Source organism: Chiloscyllium plagiosum, unplaced genomic scaffold, assembly GCF_037043375.1.
Source record: "Chiloscyllium plagiosum isolate Xiang-an unplaced genomic scaffold, Cpla_swu_hap1 HiC_scaffold_12, whole genome shotgun sequence".
Lineage (NCBI taxonomy): Eukaryota > Metazoa > Chordata > Chondrichthyes > Orectolobiformes > Hemiscylliidae > Chiloscyllium > Chiloscyllium plagiosum.
In genome coordinates, this window is record NW_028270150.1 from 22,669,579 (window position 1) to 22,696,262 (window position 26,684).

Below are 26,684 nucleotides of genomic sequence, written 5' to 3' on the forward strand. Positions count from 1 at the left end.
ACATGATTTCCCACGCACAAAGCCATGTTGACTGTCCCTAACCAGTCCTTGCTTTTCCAAATATGTGTAAATCCTGTCCCTCAGGATTCCCTCCAACAACTTGCCCACCATTGAAGTCAGGCTCATAAGTCTACAGTTCGTTGGCTTGTCCTTACCACCTTTCTTAAATAATGATACCACATTAGCCAACCTCCTGTTTTCTGTGACCTCACCTGTGACTATCAATGTTACAAATATTTCAGCAAAGAGCCCAGCAATCACTTCACTAGCTTTCCACAGAGTTTTAAGGTATATTTGATCAGGACCTGGGAATTTATCCACTTTAGTATGTTTCAAAACATCCAACACTTCCTCTTCTGTAATACGGACATCTTTCAAAATGTCACTATCTATTTCCCCACATTCTATATCTTCTATATCCTTCTCCACAATAAACACTGATGCAAACTACTCATTTAGTAACTCCACCATCTCCTGCGGCTTCACACAAAGGCTGTCTTGCTGATCTTTGAGGGGACCAATTCACTCCCTAGTTATCCTTTTGTCCTTAATGTATTTGTAAAAACCCGTTTTTGCCCTCCTGATTTCCCTCTTAAGTATATTCCTACTGCCTTTATACTCTAAGGATTCACTCGATCTATCTTGTCTATACATATGCTTCCTTCTTTTTCTGAACTAAACCCTCAATTTCTCTAGTCATCCAGCAGTCCCTATACTACCAACTTTTCCTTTCACTTTAACAGGAATATACTTTCTCTGGGCTCTCGTTATCTCATTTCTGAAGGCTTCCCATTTTTCAGCCGTCCCTTTACCTGCAAACATCTGCCCCAATCAGCTTTTGAAAGTTCTTGCCTAATCCCATCAAAATTAGCCTTCCTCCAATTTAGAACTTCAACTGTTTGATTCTGGTCTATCCATTTCCATCATTATTTTAAAACTAATAGAATTATGGTCGCTGGCTCCAAAGTCACCTCAGTCACCTGCCCTGCCTTATTTCCCAAGAGTAGGTCAAGTTTTGCACCTTCTCTCGTAGGTACATTCACATACTGAATCAGAAAGTTTTCTTGTACACTCTTAACAAATTCTTCCCCATCTAAACCCTGAACACTATGGCAGTCCCAGTCTATGTTTGGAAAGTTAAAATCCCCAACCATTACCACTCTTATTCTTACAGATAGCTGAGATCTCCTTACAAATTTCTTTCTCAATTTCCCATTGACTATTCGGGGGTCTATAATACAATCCCAATCAGGTTATTTCTCAGTTCCACCCAAATAACTTCTCTGGAGATATTTCTGGGAATATCCTCCCTAAGTACAGCTGGAACCCAACATACCCCTCATCATTATCCCTTATCAAAAACGCCACTCCCCTTCTCTCTTGCCTCCCTTTCTGTCCTTCCTGTTGCATTTGTATCCTGGAACATTAAGCTGCCAGTGCTGTCCATCCATGACTACATCTCTGTAATTGCTATGCTTTCCCAGTTCCATGTTCCTACCATTACCTGAGTTTATCCGCCTTCCCTGTTAGGCCTCTTGCCTTGAAATAAATGCAGTTTAATTTATCAGTCCTACCTTGTTCTCTGCTTTGTCCCTGCCTGCTCCTGACTGTTTGACTTGCCTGTGTTCTCAACTGTATCAGTCTCAGATTGATCTCTTTCCTCACTATCTCTCTGGGTCCCAAACCCTCCTCCCCCCCCCTCCACCTTACTAGTTTAAATCCTCCCGAGCAGCTCTAGCAAATGTCCCTGCCAGTATATTAGTCCCCTTCCAATTCAGGTGCAATTCATCCTTCTTGTACAAGTCACTTCTAGCACAAAAGAGATTCCAATGATCCAAAAATGTGAATCCTTCTCCCATACTCCAACTCCTTAGCCATGCATTCATCTGCTCTATCCTCCTAGTCCTACTCTCACTGGCTCATAGCACCGGGAGTAATCCAGATATTCCTACTCTCGAGGACCTCCTTTTTAAATTTCTGCCTAACTTTTCATATTCTCTCTTCACAATCTCATCTTTTTCCCTTCCTATGTCGTTGGTTCCAATGTGTACAATGACTTTCTGCTGGGCCCTTTCCCCTTTGACAACATTCTACACACGCTCTGAGACATCCTTGATCCTGGCACCAGGGAAACAACACACCATCCTGATTATTCGCTGCTGGCTACAGCAACGTTTGTCTGTGCCTCTGACTAGAGAGTCTCCTAACACAATCGATTGCTTGGAACCTGACGTTCCCCTCATTACTTTAGAGCCTGTCTTGACATCAGACACTTGTTTGTTCATGCTACATTCCCCTGAACATCCACCAACCCCTACATTTTCCAAAACATACTTGTTTGAAATGTGGAAAGGATGGGCCAAATGGCTTGCTTCCACACTGCAGTGATTCTTTGATCTCAGAATGAATGTAAATCTTTCTCCTCCTTTATACCTGCACAGAGTTCGCAGGAATGATTTTATAATGGTCTACTTTGCAAGCAATAAGATTTTGAATGCTTCCTGTATTGTTTCAATGCACAGAGCGACTGAAGGCGACAGTAAATCTGCATAAGGTGAAAACCAGCATCGGTGGCAAGTTATCCCTGTCCTGTACAGTGACCGGAGCGGAGGAGTATGAGGTGGAGTGGTATCAGAATGGCGAGATCATCACCCCTGGCAACAATGTGAGAATCACCGGAAACAACCAGGAGAAGCTGATGATAGACGGATTAGCAAAGAGCGATAGAGGAGCCTATCAGTGCTTTGTAAGGAAAGGCCGAATGTCAGCCCAGGATTTGGTTCATGTTATCCTTGAAGGTTAGTGTGGAAATAAGTGGCTGCTGCCAGTTCACTGGAAGTAGCGCTGGCAATAATCATTCTGTGCAAACCTGTATTGTCACAGAATTTGAGAGATGTTGGGCGTGACCAACTTGAAAGGCTCCTACGGTTTTATTGGCACTGCCACAAGCACACATTGTGGTGTTTTTCTCACATTATTCCTTCAGACATTTCTGATTGGCCTTTTTTTAAGTCCAAAGTGGGTGGGTTTTGAGCTGACATTCTGACCACATGGGATAAGAAGTTGAATTAAGAGTACAGGTATATAAAAACAGGAGTTGGCTATTAGATTTTATTCCCTACCGTATGGAATCAGGCCCGTCAGCCCAACAAGTCCATACCGAACCCTCCGAAGAGTAACCCACCCACACCCATTACCCTACCCTCTATTAACCCCTGACTAATGCACCTAACACTACGGGCAATTTAGCATGGCCAATTCACCTGACTGGCACATCTTTGGACTGTGGGAGGAAACCGGAGCACCCGGAGGAAATCCACGCAGACATGGTGAGAATGTGCAAACTCCACACAGTCAGTCACCCGAGGCAGGAATTGAACCCGGATCCCTGGCGCTGTGAGGCAGCAGTGCTGACCACTGAGCCACCGTGCCACCCCTTGAGCTTGTTCCAGCCTTCGATGAGATCATGGCTGATCTATAGCCTCACTCCATATACCTGCCCTTGGCCCATCTCTCTTAATAACTTTGCGAAACAATAGATTGGCAACCTCAGATTTTAAATTATCAACTGATCCAGCAACCACTGCCATTTGTGGAATAGAGTTCCAAACATCTACCATGCTTTGTGTCCAGAAGTGCTTCCTAACATCTCTCCAGAATGGTCTGGCCCTAATTCTCAGACTATACTCCCTAGTTCTAGAATCCCCAACCAATGGATATAGTTGATCTTTATTTACCCTGTCTTTTCCTGTTAATATAGAGTCATAGAGTCATAGAGATGTACAGCATGGAAACAGACCCTTCGGTCCAACCTGTCCACGCCGACCAGATATCCCAACCCAACCTAGTCCCACCTGCCAGCACTCGGCCCCTATCCCTCCAAACCCTTCCTATTCATATACCCATCCAAATGCCTCTTAAATGTTGCAATTGTACCAGCCTCCACCACATCCTCTGGCGGCTCATTCCATACACGTGCCACCCTCTGCATGAAAAGGTTGCCCCTCAGGTCTCTTTTATATCTTTCCCCTCTCACCCTAAACCTATGCCCTCTCATTCTGGACTCCCTGATCCAGGGAAAAGACTTTGTCTATTTATCCTATCCATGCCCCTCATAATTTTGTAAACCTCTATAAGGTCACCCCTCAGCCTCCGACGCTCCAGGGAAAACAGCCCCAGCCTGTTCTGCCTCTCGCTTTGGTTAAATCCTCCAACCCTCGCAACATGCTTGTAAATCTTTTCTGAGCCTTTTCAAGTTTCACAAAATCTTTCCGATAGGAAGGAGACCAGAATTGCACGCAACATTCCAACAGTGGCCTAACCAATATCTGTCAGATGTTGATCAGTTCACCCTTTAACTGTCTAACTTCAAGAGAAAACATGCCCAATTTGTATAAACTCTCCTCGTAACTTAACCCCTGAAGTCCTGGTATAACTCTTGTAAACCTATATTGTATTCCCTCCAATATCTTTCCTAAGGTATGGTGCCCATATCTCCACACAGTACACCAAGTGAGGTCTAACCAGGGTTCTGTATAACTGCGGCATAGCTTCTGTACCTTTGTACGCTAGTTCTCTAGATATAAAGGCTAGCATTCCATTAGCTTTGTTATGTTCTGTACCTGTTTGTGACATCGTAAAGATCTATAAACCGGAACCCCCAAGTCTCTTTGGATATCCACTGAATTTAACCTTATACCATCTGGAAAGTAACCTGATCTATCCTTCTTTGGTCCAAAACAGATGACCTCATGCTTGCTTACGTTGAACTCAATATGCCACAGTTTTGCCCATTCACTTAGTCTATCGATATCCCTCTGTAATTTTATGCTGTCATCTACATACATCTCTGTGACATTGAGTCATCTGTATCTGTCACACAGAACGAGACCATCTGTCCAATCGTGTCCATGTCGATTCAGCTTATTCCTGTTTTCTCGCTTTTGGTCTGCACTCTTGCAAATCACAGCAAATCGATCCTGAGTGAGTGTGAGGACGGTTCCTGCCTCTGCTGCCTTAAGGCAGTGAGTTCCAGAGACCTCACCACCGCCTGGATCAAAAACATTACCTCTTCTAATTCTTCTATCAATTACTTTGAATGTCTGCTCGCTGGTGATTGGCATCTCTGCTGGGGGCAATATGTAGTTTCTATTTAGTCTAGTCCCTTCATCATTTTACACACTTTAATTAAAGCTCTGTTTAGCTGTCTCCATTACTCGGGAATCAATCACTGCCAGGCTGATATTTCCCCCGCTAAAATGTTTCTGTCCTGACAAGGATGTTGTGAAATCTAAAAGGGTTCAGAAAAGATTTACAAGGATGTTGTCAGGGTTGGAGGATTTGAGCTGTAGGGAGAGGCTGAATAGGCTAGGGCTGAGGGGTGACCTTTTAGACATTTATAAAATCATGACGGGCATGGATAGGATAAATAGACTAAGTCTTTTCTCTGGGGTGGGGTAGTCCAGAACTAGAGGGCATAGGTTCAGGGTGAGAGGGGAAAGAAAGAAAAGAGATTTAAACAGCAACTTTTTCACGCAGAGGGTGGTATGTGTATGGAATGAGCTGCCCAGAGGAAGTGGTGGCACGGTGCACCACTTGCAATATTTAAAAGGCATCTGGATGGGTATATGAATAGGAAGGGTTTGGAGGGGTATGGAACGGGTGCTGGCAGGTGGGACTAGAGTGGGTTGGGATATCTGGTCGGCATGGATGAGTTGGACCTTAGGGTCTGTTTCCGTGCTATACATCTGTATGACTCTATGATTGTAATATCCTCATCAACAGCTTTGTACTATCTCTGTTGTGATCGCATCCTTCCTGTGATGTGGTCTCCAGATCTGAACACAATACTCTGGCTGAAAGTTGTCATTTAGCTCTCCACCCTTCAGGCACCCTGCCTGTATTCCTGATGAAGGGCTTTTGCCCGAAACGTCGATTTTACTGCTTCTCAGATGCTGCCTGAACTGCTGTGCTGTTCCAGCACCACTAATCCAGAATCTGGTTTCCAGCATCTGCCGTCATTGTTTTTACCTCCCTGAAAGTTATCCAGGCCCAGCACAACCTTCACAGTCTTCTCCCCTCTCCCTGGATGATAGAAGCTTTTGATTTGAAAAAATGGAGTGTGGGGATGGGGGTGGGGGTGGGGTGGGGGGTGTGGAATGGTGCAAAGATGCTGGAATGGGTTGTTTGGGTTGAATGGCCTGTTTCTCTGCCATTCATGTGGAAAGCTGCAGTTTTACCAACTAGTGTCACTTGGGCCATTGTCCCAGAAGACCACACCCAGTTCCTTGTGATCTTTGCCACGTCTGCAGCATGTGGTACTAGAATCCCTCTGGACATATTTGATAAAGAATCCCTACTGTGTGGAAACAGGCCCTTCGGCCCAACAAATCCACACTGACCCTCCGAAGAGTAACCCACCCAGACCCATTCCTCTATTGCTCCACATTTACCCCAGCCTAATGCACCTAACCTACACATCCCTGAACACTATGGGCAACTTTAGCATGGTCAATTCACCTAACCTGCATATCTTTGGATTGTGGGAGGAAACCAAAGCACTCTGAGGAAACCCCACATAGAGAGTTGCCTGAGCAAGAATCAAACCCGGGTCCCTGGCCACATGTGCCAGCAGTGCTAACCACTGGGCCACCGTGGTCCCCATTGCCATATTGTGGAAAGGATGTTCAGGTAGTTCACTATCACTGATCTCATTTGTCTGTGCTTCATCTAGGATCTCTCTAGTGATTAGTGGTTGAGGATACATTGCCATAGAGAATCGACAGAAAACACTTGTTCTTAGATAACAAGGAGATTTATTGCATGGTAGCAATACGTACAACAACATTTGGGCAGGTGTGATTACTGGGACCTTAGGGAATTCGTATGGATAAATCTTTTTGCTCTCAAAGCTGGAGGAGAACTCTTTTCCCGTACCCAGACTATGTCTGACATCTGGGTGGAGCCGATGTGTCCTGAACATTACCCTATCCAACATCTGGAAATAAGGGAAATGGTGCAGGAGAAAACAAGGTTCTCAGTTTAATGCTGTCCCACTACAATATGTCACTTGACCAGCCAAACATGTTACAGCTAACTTGCTCAATAATGAGACTCATAGGTGTGATCTAAGCAGAGAAACAAAGAACTAAATTTTGCCACTCATTGTCAAGTCCCAATGCTAGGACCAAAAGGGCAAAACAACCTACTTTGGTGGATGCTGGAATCTGGAAACCATATTGGTGACAGCAACCAATGAAGAGGCTGCCACCTGATTAAGATTGTCCCCAAGAGCTGCTGGTCACTCAGCAGGCTCAAGCCTTGTCCACGTGTAGTGACCACTGCTGGGCCCACCCGCTTTCCAAGAAGGGGACCTCACCATCTTTTGAGTGAGTTTGGATTAAGCTGAAACTTGGTAGTCCATGTGGGATTGTGGAGTAATAGCAGTGCCATTGCTATGGATTTGTCCATTGTCATTGTGAGGAGGGATTGTCCCCCCCACCCCCCTCCCTCCTCCATGGGCAGTGGAGCTCTGAGCAAGGAGGGAATCTCCCCCCATTGAATCATGTGGGAGGCCACTATAGTCACCTGGAAGACTCTCCACTCAGTGGTGGGTCTTCCCAACGAGTACAGAATGTGGTCTTTAATTACCTAATCAAGTAGCTTGATTGATGCCTACAGTTGGCATTATGCCACAACGGCAAGAAGATATCAGGAACCAGTACCCGTGATGTTCCCCGCACCGGCCCCAACACTTTGTCAGCTCCCCCACTTCCCAGCCACTTGCCAATGGGCTGGGACAATTCAGCTCCTGCACCACATTTCAAGAATGCTGTAGGTTTCAGCCTGACCTGCTTCATGTGGCCAAAATCTCATGGGGCCTCTTGATAATCTGTGACGGTGTAAAAGAAGAGGATCCTCACAAAGTGACAGTGGGAAAGATTTCAAAGACACACAGGTCTGACTGGGAAAATAATGTCCCCTGTCATCTCAGAAAAATCCTATCACAGGAATAAAAAGGGAGGCTGAACATACAATGCAAGCTCACTGATTTATCTATTGTGTGTCAGTGTTCATTCAATATCCAAAGCCTGAAGTTCCCTTTCTCTCAGAACTGGCAGCATTAATGTGAGAAGGAAAATAACAGTGAGGCAAAACATCAATGTCTAATGACAGCTTACATGATGTGGAGGCGCCGGTGTTGGACTATGGTGGACAACGTCAGAAGTCACACAAAATGTGACGAAGGGTCTGTGCTCCAAAAGCATGTGTGATTTCAGACAAACCTGTTGGACTATAATCTGGTGTTGAGTGACTTCTGACAACTTACAGGCTTTTTCACTGGAGCTTAGGAGGTTGAGGGATGAATTTATAAAGGTTTATAAAATCATGAAGGGCATGGATGAGGTGACTAGCAAAGGCCTTTCCCTCGGATGGGTGAGTTCAAAACTAGGAGGCATATTTTTAAGGTGAGAGGGGGAAGAATTAACACGTACCTGAGGAGCAACTTTTTTACACAGCGGATAGTTCACATGTGGAATGAACTGCCAGAGGAAATGGTAGATGCAGGTAGAGGTTATAACATTTAAAAGACATTTGGATAGGTACATGAATAAGAAGGATTTACAAGGATATGAGGTAAATGCAGGCAAGAGACCTTGGAGTGCAGGTTCAAAGCTCATTGAAAGTGGAGTCCCAGTTAGACAAGATAGTGAAGAAGTATCTAGTAAACTTGCCTTTATTGGTCAGTGTGGCAAAATGAGAACTGCAGATGATGGAAACCAGAGTTTAGGTCAGAGTGGTGCTGGAAAAGCACAGCAAGTCAGGGTGCATCCAAGGATCAGGAAAATCAACATTTCGGGCAAAAGCCCTTCAATAGGGATATGGACCAAGTGCTGGCTTTTATCCGAAACATCAATTTTCCTGCTCCTCAGATGCTGCCTGACCTGCTGTGCTCTTCCAGCACCACTCTGATCTAAACTTTATTGGTCAGTGCATTGAGTACAGGAGTTGGGAGTCATGTTGCAGCTGTACGGGACATTGGTTAGGCCATTTTTGGAATACCGCGTGCAATTCTGGTCCCCACTATTGAAAGGATGTTGTGAAACTTGAAAGGATTCAGAAAAGTTTTACAAGGATGTTGGAGAGCTTGAGCTAAAGGGAGAGGCTGAATTAGGCTGGGGCTGTTTCCCTTGGAACATTGGAGGCTGAATTGGAGCATTGGAGGGAGACCAGAATTGCACACAATGTTCCAAAAGTGGCCTAACCAATGTTCTGTACAGTCACAACATGACCTCCCAACTCCTATGCTCAATGCACTGACCAATAAAGGAAAGCATACCAAACACCTTCTTCACTAGGGATATGGGCCAAGTGCTGGCAAATGGGGCTAGATTAATTTAGGATATCTGGTCGGCATGGACGAGTTGGACCAAAGGGTTTGTTTCCGTGTTGCACATCTCTATGACTCTATGACTCTAAATGGGACTAGTTTAGTTTGGGAGACTTGGTTGACATGGACAAGTTGGACCAAAAGATCTGTTTTAGTGCTTATGACTCTGTGCCTCTTGTGCATAAACCTCCTCTATTTTACTCCCAAGCCGTCTTATAGTTCAATATATTGCAAGAAACAATAATTTAATTTAATAATTCATTGCATTTGCTAGAAGTGTTGGTTACTTACATTGAGAAGCATATTCTATTCTTAGTTACTCTGGCCAATTTGCAATTGGGTAATGGTGTAAAATTGATTCGTTTGTTTGTACAGAGAGATTATTTCATTGAGTTTCACGAAGAGCTTTTCTTTCAGAATAAAACAAACATTCTTGCCAATGAGCACAGGCCCAACCAACTCGACATCTCTTCATAAGTCAGTCCCTCCACAGCCAGGATCAACTTAGTGAACCTTCCCTGGACTGTGTCCAATGTCAGTGGATCTTTCCTTAGAACTGTTCACAGTATTCCAGCTGTGATCTGACTAGTGCCTTCTATGGTTTTAGCAAAACCTCCCTAGTTTATATTCCATTCTCTAATAACTATCTACTCTTTCAAATCTTTAATCACTTGGAATATAAAACAAACATTCTCACAAATTAACTTCTGTTTTATAATATTGATTATAGCTCATCCGATATAACAGCGGCATTCAGAAAGCCCACATGAGAGGAGTAGGCCTCAGGCCTGTCCTGCCATTTAAATATGATTATGATTGGTCTGTATCATAATTCCATGTACCCACCTTTACTCGATATTCCTTGATACTCTCATCCAACAAAAGCTTTTTGATCTAAGTCTTGATAATTCCTACAGACTCAAAATCAATACAGAGAAAGTTCCATATTTCCAATATATATTAAAAAAAGAGCTGCAGATGCTGGAAATCATGGACATTTTGGTTGGCATGGACCAGTTTGGGCCTACGGGCCTTTCTCCGTGCTGTAGAACTCTATGACTCTATCTGAAACAAAAGCAGAAATGATTAGAGAAACTTAGCCAGGCCCTAAAGAAGTGTCACTGGACTCAAAATGTTAACTCTGTTTTTTTCTCCACAGATGTGGCCAGACCTGCAGAGTTTCTCCAGCTATTTCTGTTTTGATTAGATTAGATTACTTACAGTGTGGAAACAGGCCCTTCGGCCCAACAAGTCCACACCGATCCGCCAAAGCGCAAACCACCCATACCCCTACATTTACCCCTTACCTAACACTACGGACAATTTAGCATGGCCAATTCATCTTACCTGCACATTTTTGGACTGTGGGAGGAAACTGGAGCACCCGGAGGAAACCCACGCAGACACGGGGAGAATGTGCAAACTCCACATAGTCAGTCGCCTGAGGCGGGAATTGAACCCGGGTCTCTGGCGCTGTGAGGCAGCAGTGCTAACCACTGTGCCACCGTGCCTCCCACTGTGCCACCGTGCTGCCCACAATACTTCCAATACCTTTCTTGATTTCACTCTGCACCAGCCTAACCCCAGACTGATTTTCTGTAGAAAACATGAGAGCAGAAGTAAGCCATTCAGCCCATTCAAATCTGCTCCGTCATTCAATGAAATTATGGTTGATCTGATAATCCTCAACTCCACTCTCCAATCTCTTCTCCATAACCTTTGATTCCCTACAGATTAAAAATCCGTCCATCTCAGCCTTGAATGTACTTGATGACCCAGCCTCTGGTTCAAGAATTCCATTGATTTCCAATCCTTTGAGAGAAGGAATTCCTCCTCATCTCTGTCATAAATGTGTGACCCCTTATCCTGAGATTGTGCCCAGCATTCCAACACTCTGCCACAAGGGTATATAACTTCGCTGCATCTACCCTGTCAAGCCCATTAAGAATCATATCTATTTCAATAAACCGCCTCCCATTCTTCTAAATCCAATGAGTACAGGCCCAACCGAATCAACATCACTTCATAAGTCAGACCCTCCGGAGTCAGAATCAACTTAGTGATCCTTCTCTGGACACCATCCAATGCCAATGGATCTTTCCTAAGAAAATGGTACAAATTGTCCAGAGTATACAGTCTGACTGATGTCTTCTATGATTTTAGCAAAACGTCCCTAGCTTTATGTTCCATTCCCTAATAAGTATCTACCCTATCAAATCTTTGATCACTTAGAATAACTGCTTAGATCACATTCAACTTCCTGAAGTTTATTCAACCTGTCCTGATAAATTAAGCTTAGTATCATTTTGAGGAACACTATATTACTTGATACCTCCTATGATGTTGTGAATATATACTTTCTGCAGTGTGGTGTCCACTACTGTACCAAGGCTCCTGGAACTGAAGCATCACAGCCTCATTTTGATACACCACTCCCTTGTGAAAGGGCCAACTCTCTATACTGTAAATGCTTCCAGTTACATTTTGTACCTGCGCACTGGCATTTAATGACCTTGAATAGTTGATGTATAGTTTTGGTCTCCTTAACTAAAGGAAGTTATATTTAGCACAGAAGAAAGGTTCACTGGACTGATTCCAAAGAGAAATTAAGAAGACCGAGTCTATATTCTCTTGAGTTTAGAGAAAGACAGGCAACCTCATTGAAACTTTGCAGAGTTCCTAGAGAGCTCATCAAGGTAGATGCATGAAGGACGTTGGTATGCATTGCAAGGGTGGACAAATGAATGTTATAGCTGAGGTTGGATGGGTGAGAGCTGATTATTTTCCTCGTCCCATACCTCAACAAAATTTACATTTTTGGAAAGAATAGAGATTATATAGGTATCTGACTGTGTTTATTATCAGAAACAAATCAACTGGGTCTCTTTAGTTGCCAAATAATGAGATAACAAGCAAACATTACTCAAGCTCAAGAAACAAAGATTATTATCACATGCATATCATTGGTAAAAAATATAGTTCCAGAGGACCATCGAGCTGCTCCGTCATCAGTGAGTGACAATTGGTGGTGGTTTACTCTGAGGCTCACCATGATATAAGCAATGGGTGAGGTTGAAAAGGCAGGGTCTTCATTGTAACCTCAGCTGGAACAGGAACTGAACCTGTGTTGTTGGCATCACTCTGCATCGCAAACCAATCCTCTGAGCGAACCAAACCCTATCCACATCTGTATAACTACCTTTCTCATAAACTAGCACATGTACACACACTCTCAAACAGTAGCCAATGAGTTAAAGAAAATCCTGCAGACTTAAAAATCACACAACACCAGGTTATAGTCCAACAGGTTTATTTGAAGGCACTAGCTTTCGGAGCTAATGCCTCCAAATAAACCTGTTGGACTCCAGCCTGGTGTTATGTGATTTTTAACTTTGCCCACCCCAGTCCAACACTGGCACCGCCAAATCATCCTGCAGAGTGTAATGCTCAAAATTGACCAAACAGCGTTTAATCTCAGAAGAGTATTGTTAACAGATAATCACAAATGTTGATCTGTAGATGAAGACACTTTGGCGCAAAGGTATCTTCCTAGATCAGTTGTGGCTGGCTTAATTTTTTAAAAATCTGGAGGCAATGAGATAGATTCAAAAAATATTTGTTTAGCTACCAATATAAATAATGAAGAGGCCTTCCAATGGATGTCTGGATCTGACACTATGATGAGAGGACATTCAGAGAAAGTGAGGGAGGGCACAGGCTGTTGCTGCCCAGGCTCCCTGGGCTGCCTGTGATCAGATTTCATCAGCTTTATTTCACCCACAAACTGAGTCATTCAATCCTCTGAAAGCATTGCAGATTAGATGTTTCTGTTCAAATACCAGGTCTCTTCTAAATCTTTAGCGATGCAAAAGTGTCCTTTTCAAAGTTCAAGATACGTGTATATGGCCCCAGTCAACAATGATGGGAGTTAATATTTGGATCACGCATCTCCATAATACAGGGGACACAATTTTTGAATAAGGAGCAGTTGATTTAGAACTGCAATCTGAGGTATCTCCTGACTCACAAGACAACAAGTCTTTTCAAAACCTTCTGTGATCCTTTGTCATGTGAATATATCATCAGCTCGGTTTCCAATCAAATATAAAAATATGAAAACCTGTTTTTTGCTGGCTTGTGAGAGAGGCCTGAGTTGACGCCAGCAGTAGAATCTTCAGCCTCCATTGCAGCATTGTGTGGCCTGGTCCAGACCCTCCACGTGATGATTAGATTAGATTAGATTAGATTACTTACAGTGTGGAAACAGGCCCTTCGGCTCAACAAGTCCACACCGCCCCGCCGAAGCGCAACCCACCCATACATTTACCCCTTACCTAACACTACGGGCAATTTAGCATGGCCAATTCACCTGACCTGCACATCTTTGGATTGTGGGAGGAAACCGGAGCACCCGGAGGAAACCCACGCAGACACGGGGAGAACGTGCAAACTCCACACAGTCAGTCGCCTGAGGCGGGAACTGAACCCGGGTCTCTGGCGCTGTGAGGCAGCAGTGCTAACCACTGTGCCACTGTGCCGCCCACCGTGATGGTGCAGCTTGGGTAGTCTAAGAGTCTTCTCCATTGTGATGTTTCTTTGCACTGTCCAGAAAGTCCTCACTTAAAGTGAGGGCCATGCCCCTGAATCACTAGTGCAGGCATGATGGGGCAAATGGCCTCCTTCTGCACCATAACAATTCTGTGATTCTGACATTCACAACTTGAAGTGAAACAGCTTGAAGTGAAGCATTGATTCACTTAGGGTTTAATATTAAAACAGGACTTGGGTTCTGGAGTGCTTTGCCTGGCTGGTAAAAGATGTTAAAATATTACGGACTGTGTTGGGTGAAATGCAATACATTAAATGGCTAAATTTCAACATTAGTAAATTAATTAAATGCTGAAGCATTTAAAATATAAAAGAAACCCATAGCTTCTTACTTAAAGTACATTATGTATTGGACCATCTGAGAATGGACTCTGTGAAGCCATTGTCTGGACTCTGCGACAGGAAGTCTTTGTTCATTAACCTTTTCGGATCTGCTTGGGTCACCACTCAAAGGGACAATTCTTCTTGAGTGGCTGCAAGGCATTGGCCATCCTACCCCTTCTCCTGGCCAGTGGGGTTGTCAACGGGAGGCTTTTTCTTCCTTCTCTCTCTCTCTCTCTTTTTCTCTCTCTCTCTTTCTCTCTCCCTCTCCCCCTCTCTCTCTCTCTGTCTAGTGGTGGGGCATGGGGAGACTAGGAGTTGGGGCTGATAAGGCTTGACGCTGGTGGGACAGTGGAAGAGGAGGTACTGGGTGCAAAAGCTCTACTGGCTATGGACCACAGTCATCCACAGGGAGACCTCACAGTTCTGACCCCTGCACCACTGGGGACACCTTGCCCAGTGTTGATGGGGTGAAGAGTGGCTCTGGTATGTTTGAGTGGGTCCTAAGGGCAGTAATGGGGTGAGGGGAAGAGAGAAATGCAGTTTCAGAATGGAGGGGGTGGGTACTGCTGGGTGGTAGTTCTGGTGGGTAGTCCATGGTATGGCAGGTGAGGGCTCCCTGATGGGTACTGGGAGAGGCTGTGTGCACGAGAGTCTGTACCAGACACTGCCAAAAGGGACGCTGTTAAGTATGCATTCTCCTGTGCCAGGCATCACAGGATTGTTTTCGTACCCAAGGAAGCCATTCAGCCCACAGTGCCTGAGCCAAACGTCAGGTTCTCTCTCCTTGCACCTGTTTCACTTACGGTTTGAGGTTATTTGTTGTAACCTACACTGTTTCGTTTACCACTGCTCTCTGGCACTGTGTTGACAGTGTGCCCATCTCCCTGAGTTCTGCCAGAATTGCTGATCAGTGAATTTTTCCTGCCCCATGTAACCAGTGTCTGTCTGCCCTGCATTTGTCCAGTTTCGCCTCTTACTGGAGCTTGTCTGCCCCACATCCTGCCAGTTTCTCCCAGCTCAAGATTGTCTCTTGAGGCTTCTGGTGTTTGCCACTTCCTGTTTCTGCTCTAGTGTTGGAGCATGGCTACTGCCCATCTTCATTGCATAGTTCCACGGTCCTGTAAAAGTGTCACTTGCATTTCCCCGAGAGCAGGTTTACTGCTGCCATTATGTCGTAAATGTGCTGGAGCTGGTCAAGGTTAGCACAAGTTTATTGAACAATGGCTAGTTCATATAGAGAAGGGAGAATATCTTGGAATAAGAAATTCTACACACCTGATCTGATGTTCTTGCCAGAGATATCCTCAGCTCTCTTATTGATAGCAGCTGCATTATTGTGAACTGCCCCCATTAGCAGATACAACTGTCCACCATCATCACAGAGAAAACTCCAGATGTCTCTAATATTCACTCACTCCAAACAACATCCAGCATTACCTGGGAAAGAAACAATCTTGGGTGCTCAGTGTCCTTTCTGTTGTTTCTCTGCAGCACCTAAACTCAACTTGGCAAGAGGATGCCTTTGGGTGTATCCTCTCATAAAGCTGCCATGTAACTATGTGATTTGGAGGTGCCAGTGTTGGACTGGGATGGCCAAAGTTAAAGATCACATAACACCAGGTTATAGTCCAACAGGTTTATTTGGAAACACTAGCTTTCAAAGTGCTGCTTTTTCATCAGGTGGTTGTGGAGCAGAATCGTAAGACACAGAATTTGTCGCAACATGATTGCAGTGTCAGGGAATGTAATATTAAACAAATTCAGCTTGTCTTTTGTCTTTTAGAATGATCATGTTAGTTTTGATTCTTTCATTCATATATCCCAGAACTTTGTTAAAGTTACATTCTCAAGATAGTTTTTAACAATAGGTGTCATCTCAGCTCAGATAATGCATTCAAGGTGGGAAGTTAAAGTCAGTCTGTATCCCAATGTTAGGTCAGACTGATTTTATTTCTAAAGTAGGAGTTACAGAATCTTACATGGGTTTATGCAGTTTTATTTTGCTCAAATAAAATGTAACTTAAAGTTCTGGGATTTACATATGAAGGAACTGAAATTAATGTGATCTTTCTAAAAGATGAAAGACTTAAGCTGAATTTGTTTAATATTACATTTCCTGACACTGCAATCCTGTTGCTATAAATTCAGTGTGTTATGGTCTTGCTCCACAACCACCTGATGAAGGAGCAGTGCTCCGAAAGCTCGTGCTTCCAAATAAACCTGTTGGACCTGGTGTTGTGTGACTTTTAACTATGTAAATGACAAATGAGAATTGCGCAAGGACATGGAGGTGTTGGACCGAAGGGTCTGTTTCCATGCTGTATATCTCTATGACTATGACTCTATGACTCCCTAAAACCTTACCATTTAAATGTATAAGTCTTGCCCTGATTTGACCACCTACAACAACTGTCACAAGAAACACTTCTTTAAACTTAGGATGAAATCCACCAAAAACTTTGGGACTTGTAGACTCACAGTTACATAACTTGCTCCATAACACGTCCCTTCTATTCCCTAAGTTACAGCTGCTTCTACAGTTAGTTGCATTGTTCAAAATGCAGCCTGATGCAAAATACACATTAAATTCATCTGCCATCTCCTTATTTTGCATTATTAACTCTCCAGATTCACTTCAAAAGGACCAACATTAACTCTGTTAATGATTTCCCTTTCAAAATATCTAGAAACTCTGACTACCTGCTTGATGCTTCTAGCTAGCTTTTTCTTGCACTGTAACTTTTGTTCCTTACTAACCTTTTAGGTATTTCTTTATTATTATTTATATTTTATCTTCTGATCTACCATCTATCTTTGAACAATGATATGCTTTTTCTTAAGCATGTTATCTTTAATTTTTTTTCATTCATCACATATGGTGTGTCCTCTGCTTGGAATATTTCTTTCTCTTTGAAATGTATCTATTCTGTGTATCCTGAAATGTTCCCTTAATGTCTGCTTCTATACCTCTGTTTATCTATCACTTAACTTAACTTGCTATCATATTTTAACTAATGCTGCTCTCATGCCCTCATTTATGACATTGCCCTCATTTAAGTTTAAAATATTAGGCTTGGCTCCACTCTCTCCCTGGAAGACTGCAGGTCAGGACCTGCAGTCTTCTTCCTGACCTGCAGTCTTCTTCTTGACCTCTCCGCCTCCATCCTACTCCGACCTATCACCCTCACCTTGACCTCTTTCCACCTATCACATTTCCAACGCCCCTCCTCCAAGTCCCTCCTCCCTACCTTTTATCTTCTCCTGCTGAACACTCTCTGCTCATTCCTGAAGAAGGGCCTGTGCCCGAAACGTCGAATCTCCTGTTCCCTGGATGCTGCCTGACCTGCTGTGCTGTTCCAGCAATAAAGTTTCAACTTTGATCTCCAGCATCTGCAGACCTCACTTTCTCCACTCTCTCCCTGTTAAACTGAATGTAAAATTCAAACAAGTATGATCACTGTGTCATAAGGGCATCTTCAGTATTTGGTCATTAATTATCCTATTTCATTCAACAATGCCAGATCTAGTATAGTTTGCTATCTGGTCAGCTCCAGAATATGCTGTTTGAAGAAATTTGCCATAAAGCATTGTATGAATTCTTCATCCAGGCTGCTTTTGTCCATAGCTTAGTGGTAATGTATAGTAATCCAGAACTCCAGGCCACTTCTCTGGGACCTGGATTCAAATCCCACCATGGCAGATGCCAGAATTTGAATACAATAACAATCTGGAGCTAAATGTGGCCTAATAGTGACCATGTAGCCATTATTAATTGTCACAAAAACTATCTGGTTCACTCATGCCCTCCAAGGAAGAAAATCTGCTGTCCTTACCTGGTCTGGTCTACACCTGACTCCAGACTGAACAATTAGGGAATGGTCATAAATGCTGACATTGCCCATGACAGCCACGTCCTGTGATCAAATTGAAAACAAATTGTGTCCTTGTTGATTATTTCCCACCTTCGCTCCAACACCTGACTACCTTCATTCCTCTGACTTGTCTTTTCTTAACTAGTAAGTGTTGATAACAGCTCCTGCTGTGGTTTTCCAGCACCAACTCTCGACTCTGATCTCCAGCATCTGCAGTCCTCACTTTCTCATCCTTGATAACAACTCCAAAAGAATGGATTTAAATACTCATCTGACCATACTGACCCATCAGCTGCTTCTTGGTCCACTGTCTCAGTTTGAATCCTGACATCACCTCAGTAGCTCTGCCTCTGGATACAGTGAAGGCTCCGTTCTCACTCTCGTTCCCGTTCCTGCTCTGATTAAGCTCAATCTTTGCCCCTCACACTTTTATCGGGAAGCCCCAATGCCACCATTTACTCCCAGATTTGTTCTCCCCTCGCTGCTGCTCCAATTGGCTTCACCTTGAGTTGATTGCAGGGCATTTTTCCCAGATGGCTTCATCATGGCACTAATTGCAGGACACTCTTCACTGCCTCAGTGGCCAGGCTGAGCAGAGAAATGAATTTCCTCAAAGTTTCTACTCATGGTCATTATGTGGTGACCTGGAAGGATACAATTTAGTCGAACATCCAGGCAGTGTTTAACCTGTCCATTTAGACAAGATGATTACTGGTGGATAACCTGTTCTGCAGAGACAGTACTGCAGTAAGTTGAGATCGACATTCTTGTGAATGAAAAGCAACAGGCATTATTAAATAAAACAGTATACAGAGAACGGAAAAAGACAACATCTTACCTGGAGCCGAGACACCCAGGATCCAGTCACGTGATTTGATGTGGCTATGAACTAGCTCCTTTTGCACATGCTCAGCAGCTATAATTTTCTTTACTGGTACCATTAAGAAAAGCCAAAAGTAATCTGAAGAGTGAAATAAAAGAGTTCTAAACAGAGAACTGAATGTCTCAGTCAATTGACAATTGGCCAAGTCCCTTATTAGTAGGCCGCACACATTGTGGCAAAATGATGTAGAACATGATTTTTTGAAATAGTCTTTGAGGGCTGACACTTTGCCTTCTTTCTGTTTCCAGACGGAACGCCGAAAGTGATCTCGTTTTTCAGTGAGAAGGTGGTGAGTCCCAATGAGCCCATCTCGCTGATGTGCAGCGTGAAAGGCAATCCACCACCAACCATCACCTGGACCCTGGATGACGACTCAATTGCACGAGATGGGAGCCACCACTTCAGCCAGTACAGAACCACTGAGGGCAACATGGTCAGCCATCTCAACATCACTAACACTCAGGTCCGGGATGGAGGAGTCTATCGATGTGTGGCCAACAACTCTGCCGGAGTCGCCATGTATCAGGCTCGAATAAACGTAAGAGGTGCTTGTCAAATTAGCTCCTCAGAACACATAGTTCATTTCATTAGGATTGTAAAATCCATGCATTCTTAAGTTCTGCTTTTGAATTTTGAATGGTCCTTTTCTTGTTGTTTATTTTGCAGATAAATGCCTTTCTCGCTGTTTCCATTCTTTCTTTATTCTCCTTCCTACCCTCTCCTGGCTATCCTGACTTCTTTTATTCTCAGACTTTCTCAGGTTTTCCATCACCATGTGAGTCATGCTTCTCATAAGCCCTGTTCATGTGACACCAAAGTGTGCCAAATAATCCGTCCGGTATTTATTCCCAAGGATCCTCAGGATGCCTGTCTCCTCATCTGTCCCCATTGTTCTTTTATTTCCCTAGCTGAGCTGTTTTCAGTCAAGCCAAGTCAACTTCTGTTGATGCGTTGGACCATCCTGAAGTAACAACAGTAATGCACGTCGAGCTCTTGACTTTACTTGACTCGTCAAGCCAAATAATTCCATGTGGGCAACTCATTAGTCGTATGTGAATCAACGCCATTTTCTCAAATCGCCTACTGTTCTTTTTCATCATTATTGGTTTTTGAATCAGATTAATTTCCATTATCGCGCCATGGCACCACTCCTATGTTGTAACTTGTGAGTAATTTGCATCAGAGTTATCAGAGAGACAATGAAGGCAGCGGCGTAGGGAATTTCCAACCCTGTTCATGTAAATGGGGCCTGTATCATACCATAGAGCTGCCATTCTTCAGCTTCCTGGGCAGGAGTTTAAAGGCGAATTTCATCTTGAACTTCTGCAGTAAGAATGATCCTTTGCAAAAAAAAAAACAAAATCACGTTAAGTTTGATTAGATTCCATATAGTGTGGAAACAGGCCCTTCAGCCCAACAAGTCCACACCAACCCTCCGAAGAGTAACCCACCCAAACCCATTTCCATCTGATTAATGCACCTGATGCTATGGGGAATTTAGCATGGCCAATCCACTTGACCTGCTCATCTTTGGACTGTAGAAGGAGACACAGGGAGAACATGCAAACTCCACACACTCAGTTGCCCAAGGCTGGAATTGAATCTGGGTCCCTGACACTGTGAGGCTGCCTGGGGTCAGGGACAGAAATGAAATAATTGTGAATTGAATACATTTTGGTTTCACCATGCTTGGTACTTGTCATACCAATTGCCTGCCAACATCATTGCCAGTAAAGGAACTTGGTTGAGTGGTGTATTGATATAACAATGGGTCATGCCTTTAAAGGTGATTAAAGGGATGTTTTGATTCCATCATTGCATATCGGTTTATCATGGCCAATGTCACATTGTCTTTTTGGGAGGGAGAGAGAGAAAAACAAGCACTTTCCAGTTCTGCTCTAACACAGCCCACAAGTCACGGAATGACATTGACAAGTAATTAGAGTCTTTTAGGTTTGCTGCTCCTCTTTATTTGGCAGTGGTGCAGCCAATGGCCAACCCCGCTGCCTGTCTCCATTACTTATCCTTGATGATATAAATACCTTGACCTTCAAGAAATCAAGGGCATAACATGTCTGGAAAAAGGGGCTGGAGCAATATGACACTAAATTGATGAAGCTAATTTTTAATTAATATAAATGGTGAGGGACTAGATACATAGAACCCCTCCTGTGTGGAAACAGGCCATTTGGCCCAACAAGTCAACAATGACCGTCTGAAGAACATCCCACCCAGACTCACCCTCCCATTAAAGCCCTGACTTTCCCATGATTAATCCAACATCCCTGGACACTATAGCATTAGGGACAATTCACCTAAGCCATATATCTTTGGGAGGAAACTCCACTGATGCAGGGAGAATGTGCAAACTCTGCACAGATAGTCACCTGAAGCTGGAATTGAACCTGGGTCCCTGGCACTCGGAGCCAGCAGGGCTAACCAGTGAGCCAGCAGCGCTAATTACTGGGCCACCTGCCACCATGCTGTTTTTTTTAAGCATTGATGAGTTATGACTTCAAATAGAGAAGTCTGTCAGCCAAATTAAGCATGAAAGGGAAAGTGGATGCCTGGACAACTGAAAATCACAATGTAAAAATATATTGAGCTCGGAGCTAGAATGTAAGATCTGAATTAAAAAGGTGACAATCATATGAATAAAACATTTCTAGGTAGGAAGCCTTCTATTGTAAGTGGGCCCACAGATATGAACATAGTTTCACAACAAAACTGAGAAATTTGCCTTTAACGTGTTTGGGAAAGTTTGGCTTGTCACACATTCTCTGAAGTTTATGTCATAATTGAATCAGCGTAAGCTATCAGATTTTTAATGTTTTTTGCAGTTTTATTCTGTTAAAAAAGTCTCTCCCTTTTACAGTTTCCATTGTTCCTATTTGTTTTTGTTTTTTTGATTTTCTCTGATAGGACCTGCCAGTATACGATCGATGAAAAATATCACTGCCATAGCCGGTCGTGATACATACATTCATTGCCGGGTGATTGGCTACCCATACTATTCGATCAAGTGGTACAAGAATTCCAAGCTCCTGCCCTTTAACCATCGCCAGGTGGCATACGGGAATAATGGCACCTTGAAGCTCTCTGATGTACAGAAGGATGTGGATGAGGGAGAGTACATCTGCACTGTGCTTGTCCAACCTCAGCTGACTACCAGTCAGAGTGTGTATGTAGCCGTCAAAGGTAAGGACAGGCTTGTCTTCAGCAAAAACACCATATGATAAAAGACCAGCATTTGATGGTGGCTTGGTCACAATAAGTCATTGAGCTGTGAAATCAGCAAGGCAAATGGGACCAGAGAAGATGTGGGGCATGTTTATCTGCCTGACGAGAAAGTCAACTTTGATGTTGTCTGGAGAGTTGGTGGAGCTTGACAGAAAATGAAAGGGGGAAGCTTTGGGAAAATGGTAGCCACTGGAAGGCACATTGAAACAGTTTACATCCACTAATACAACATTCTGAACCTTCCAACACAAAATGGAAAGCCTACTACCCTGTTCTTCTCTTTATATTATGTGGAGAAATATGTATAAGCCTCTTATGGAAGCAGGTTAGGGACAAGATAAGGTGTACTCCTCATACCAGGTAATAATTGCACTTGGAGAATGTCTGGACTGCAGAGACTGGAGATCAGAATCAAGGGTGTGGTGCTGGAAAAGCACAGCAGGTCAGGCAGCACCCGAGGAGCAGGAGAATCAACATTTTGAGCATAAGCCCTTCATCAGGAACGTGCCCGAAAAGTTGATTCTGCTGCTCCTCGGATGCTGCCTGACCTACTGTGCTTTTCCAGTACCACACTCTCAACTATAATTGCACTTGTCTCACCTTGGTTTTTTTTATTCATTCATGGAATGTGGACTTCACTTGCTAGGCCAACTTTTATTGCCATCTCTAATTGCCAAAAGGGCAGTTAAGTGTCAATCATATTGTTGTGGTCTAGAGTTACATGTAGGCTAGACCAAGTAATGACAGCAGCTACCTTCCTTCAGTGAAGGTTAATGAACCAGGTGGAATCTTCTCCAACAATCAATAATGGTTTCATGGTCATCATTAGAATTCTAATTCTAGACGTTTATTGAATTCAAATTCCACTATCTGCCATGGCAGGATTTGAACCCAGGTCCCAGAACATTATCTGGCTCTGTGAATTAATATTCTAGCATTAAGGCCATCACCTCCCCTCAACATCCTTTCCACATTATAAAATTTTAGGACAGTTCATTGGCATTAACTTTAGTGAGCCTTTCTTATTGATCAATCCTGTTAACCTGCCTTTCTTTCTCCCAACTCTTCTTATGGCCAGTGCTTTTTTGAATTGCACACTCCCTCATCCTTCTTACCTCCAGATCTGCTGTTCTGTATGTTCCTCCTCTTTCCTGCATCTTCCTTAACACACAGCTTTCTATGCTCCGTAATCCTTTCCACAACTGACAACTGCAGAGTTTCCTCATGTCCGTCAACCTTTCTTTCCTCCAGCCTTCATCAGGTGTTTCAATTAGCATTTTGCTGTCAACTGCTCAGTCCTTGTGGATTTACCTCAGATCGCATTCCTCCAGTCTTGATGGCTTTCTGCACAAATAGGTTTGCTCTCCTCACCTTGGGTTCCTAATGAAAAATAAATATGTTCTTTTGGCGCTCAATACTGGGCTGTCATCAAAAAATGTCTTTCACTCTGTGAGATTCTCTGATATGCTATCTGTGTGTGTCATTAACTCTCTCTGTTGGAGCTCTGCAAGAAGCAAGTTCTGCAATTTTCATAGTTCTTGGAACTGAGCCCAGTAATCCTCTTACCTGCTCAACTCAGCAAATTTCAAAGTATTGCATTCGTATAATGAATAGAGTGAGAGCAGACATAAGCATGATAATTTCAAAGTCAGCCTGATCACCTGAGAGAAAATTGTCTTCATTAAAAGAAAATGTTGACTTGTCTTGACCTGGGCTGTAAAGCAGTCTAGATCCAAATGCAATAAGGTCTGGATAATATAAGACCTGGGCTGAAAAGTGACAAATAACACTCATGCCACACAAATGACCATTTTCAGTAAGAGATAATCTAGCCATCATCCCTTGACATTCAGGTGCCATCACGGAAACCCCCATTACCAACATTCTAAGGGTTACCATTGTACAGAAACTTAACTGAACTTGCTATATAAATACAGTGGCTACAAGAGCTGGTCAGAGTTTAGGAATACTGGGGTGAGTAACTCCCCTCCTGACTCCTCAAAGCATGTCCATCATCTACAAGGCACAAGTTAGGAGTGTGATGGAATACTCCCCACTTGTCTGGATGAGTGCAACTCCAACACTCAAGAAGCTTGACATCATCCAGAACAAAGTAGCTTGCTAGATTAGCATCACTTCCACAAAGATTATGGTCACTGCACCACCAACACACAGTAGCAGAAGTACATATTATCTGCAAGATGCAGTGAAGACAGGACCATCTAAACACATGAGCTCATCCATCTAGATGGACAAGAGCAGAAGATGCATGGGACACCACTTCCACCTGCAAGTTTCCTCCAAGGCACTCACCATCTTGACTTGGAAATATATTATCTTCATTGTTACTGGTCAAAAATCCTGCAAACACTTCCCTAATGATATTGTATGTCAACCTACAGCATATAGACTGTGACAGATCAGTAAGGCAGCTAGCCATCACTTTGTCAAAGGCAATTAGGGATGGGCAATAAATGCTGGTCAGCTATTGAGACCCATGTTCCATGTCCCATTAGTGAATTTAAAAAAAAACAAATTAGAAGAACAAACAAATATTTTTAGAATCCCTACAATGTGGAAGCAGGCTACTTGTCCCATTGGGTCCACACCAACTCTCTGAAGAGTATCCTGTCCAGACCCACCCCTCTACCCTATATTCTCCATGGCTAACCCACCTAATTTTGACACTATGGGCAATTTAGCATGGCCAATCCATCTAACCTGCACATGTTTGGACTATGGGTGGAAACCAGAACATGAAGAAGAAACCCACACAGACATAGGGAGTATGTGCAAACTCCACACAGCCAGTCATCCCAGACTGGAATTGAGCCCAGGTCCCTGGCGCTCTGAGGCAATAGGGCTAACCACTGAACCACAGTGCCTTTACAAGGGAGCAATACTGCAGGTACTGGGAATCTGAAATAGAGTTGTAGAGTCATACAGCATATGACCAGGCCCTTTAACCCACCCTGCCAACCAACCAAACTTCAGTGATCCCATTTAATTGCACTTCCATAGAATCTATTATCCCCTGACATTTTAAGTGTTCATGGATGCAGATGTTTCTTAAATGTTGTAAGAGTACCTGCTTCCACCACTCTCTCAGCCAATTCGACATTTCTACCAGTCACTGGATGAAAAAATATTTCCTCAGATCCCTTCTAAACCACTTACTACTCACCTCAGATTTATGTATTCTGGTGTTAGACATATCTGTCATGGGTAAAAGACTCTCTCAAGAAACTTTGTCTGTGCCTCTCATAATTTCATACACCTCAATCAGATCCTTCATCAGCGTCCTTGGCTCCAAGGAAAACAAACCCAGCCTATCTAATCTCTCTCATAATTTGGGACTTTTCATCCCAGGCAACATCCTAGTGAATCTCTTCTGCAATGTTTCCAGTGCAATCACATCCTTCTGAAAATGTGGCAACCAGAACTGCACACAGTATTCCATCTGTGGCCTAAACAATCTTTTATAAAGTTGTAACAGGACTTCCTTGCTCCTAATATTCTATGTTCTATCTAATGAAGGCAAGCATGCTGTATGCCTTCTTCACCACCCTCTGTACCTGAGCTGACACCTTCAGGAATCTGTGTGCTTGGTACACCAAGGTCTCCTTGTTCCTCAGTATTCCCTGGAAATTTACCATTCATTATGTAGGTTCTTCCCTCAATAGACATCCCAAAATGCATCACCTCACACTTATTGGGATCAAATTCCATCTGCCATTGTTCTGCCAATGTACCAGCTGATCAATATCAGACTGTAGCCTGAGACCATTCTCCTCACTATCAATATCCCTGCCAATTCTCATGTCATCGACAAATGTCCTGATTATACTTTCTCCAATCATGTCTAAGTCATGTCCTTCTTTTTTTTCATTCATGCTCATCCCAGAGGGCAGTAAAGAGTCAGTTGCATTACAATGGGTCTGGAGTTACATGTAGACCAGACCAGGTAAGGGTTGCAGATTTCCTTCTGTCAAGCAGATTAGAGAACCAGATGGGTTTTTTCCTGATAATCAGTAATGGTTTCATAGTCATCATCTTAATTCCAGTTTATTATTAAATTCAAATTCCACCACCTGCTGTTGCAAGATTTGAACATAGTGCCCTGCAACATTATCTGGATCTTTGGATTAATAGTCTAGCCGCTGTCCACCTACCCCTAGTTATTTACATATGTATTGAGTCATCAGCAGAAAGTGAGGTCTACAGATGCCAGAGATCAGGAGTGATCTGATGAAGGGCGTGTGCCTGAAATGTCGATTCTCCTGATGTGCTTTTCCAGTGGCACACTCTCGATTCTGAGTTGTTAGTCTACATTAATGACTTGGATCTGAATGGATATGAGCTTTCA

The 26,684-nt window shown here is 43.4% G+C and overlaps 1 protein-coding gene across 5 annotated transcripts in view; it reads left to right on the plus strand.

Moving 5' to 3' along the window:
- The window catches only part of LOC122555394 (cell adhesion molecule DSCAM), a 706,376-nt gene that overhangs the window by 426,279 nt on the left and 253,413 nt on the right, over window positions 1-26,684 (plus strand). For 4 of the 5 annotated variants that reach the window (XM_087992496.1, XM_043701363.2, XM_043701364.2 and 1 more), the window contains exons 6-8: window positions 2,523-2,798; window positions 19,327-19,623; window positions 22,001-22,276. In XM_087992496.1, coding sequence (XP_087848622.1) covers window positions 2,523-2,798; window positions 19,327-19,623; window positions 22,001-22,276 — 849 coding nt within the window. The remainder of the gene's footprint in view (window positions 1-2,522; window positions 2,799-19,326; window positions 19,624-22,000; window positions 22,277-26,684) is intronic. The other variant, XM_087992497.1, reaches the window with a different exon arrangement.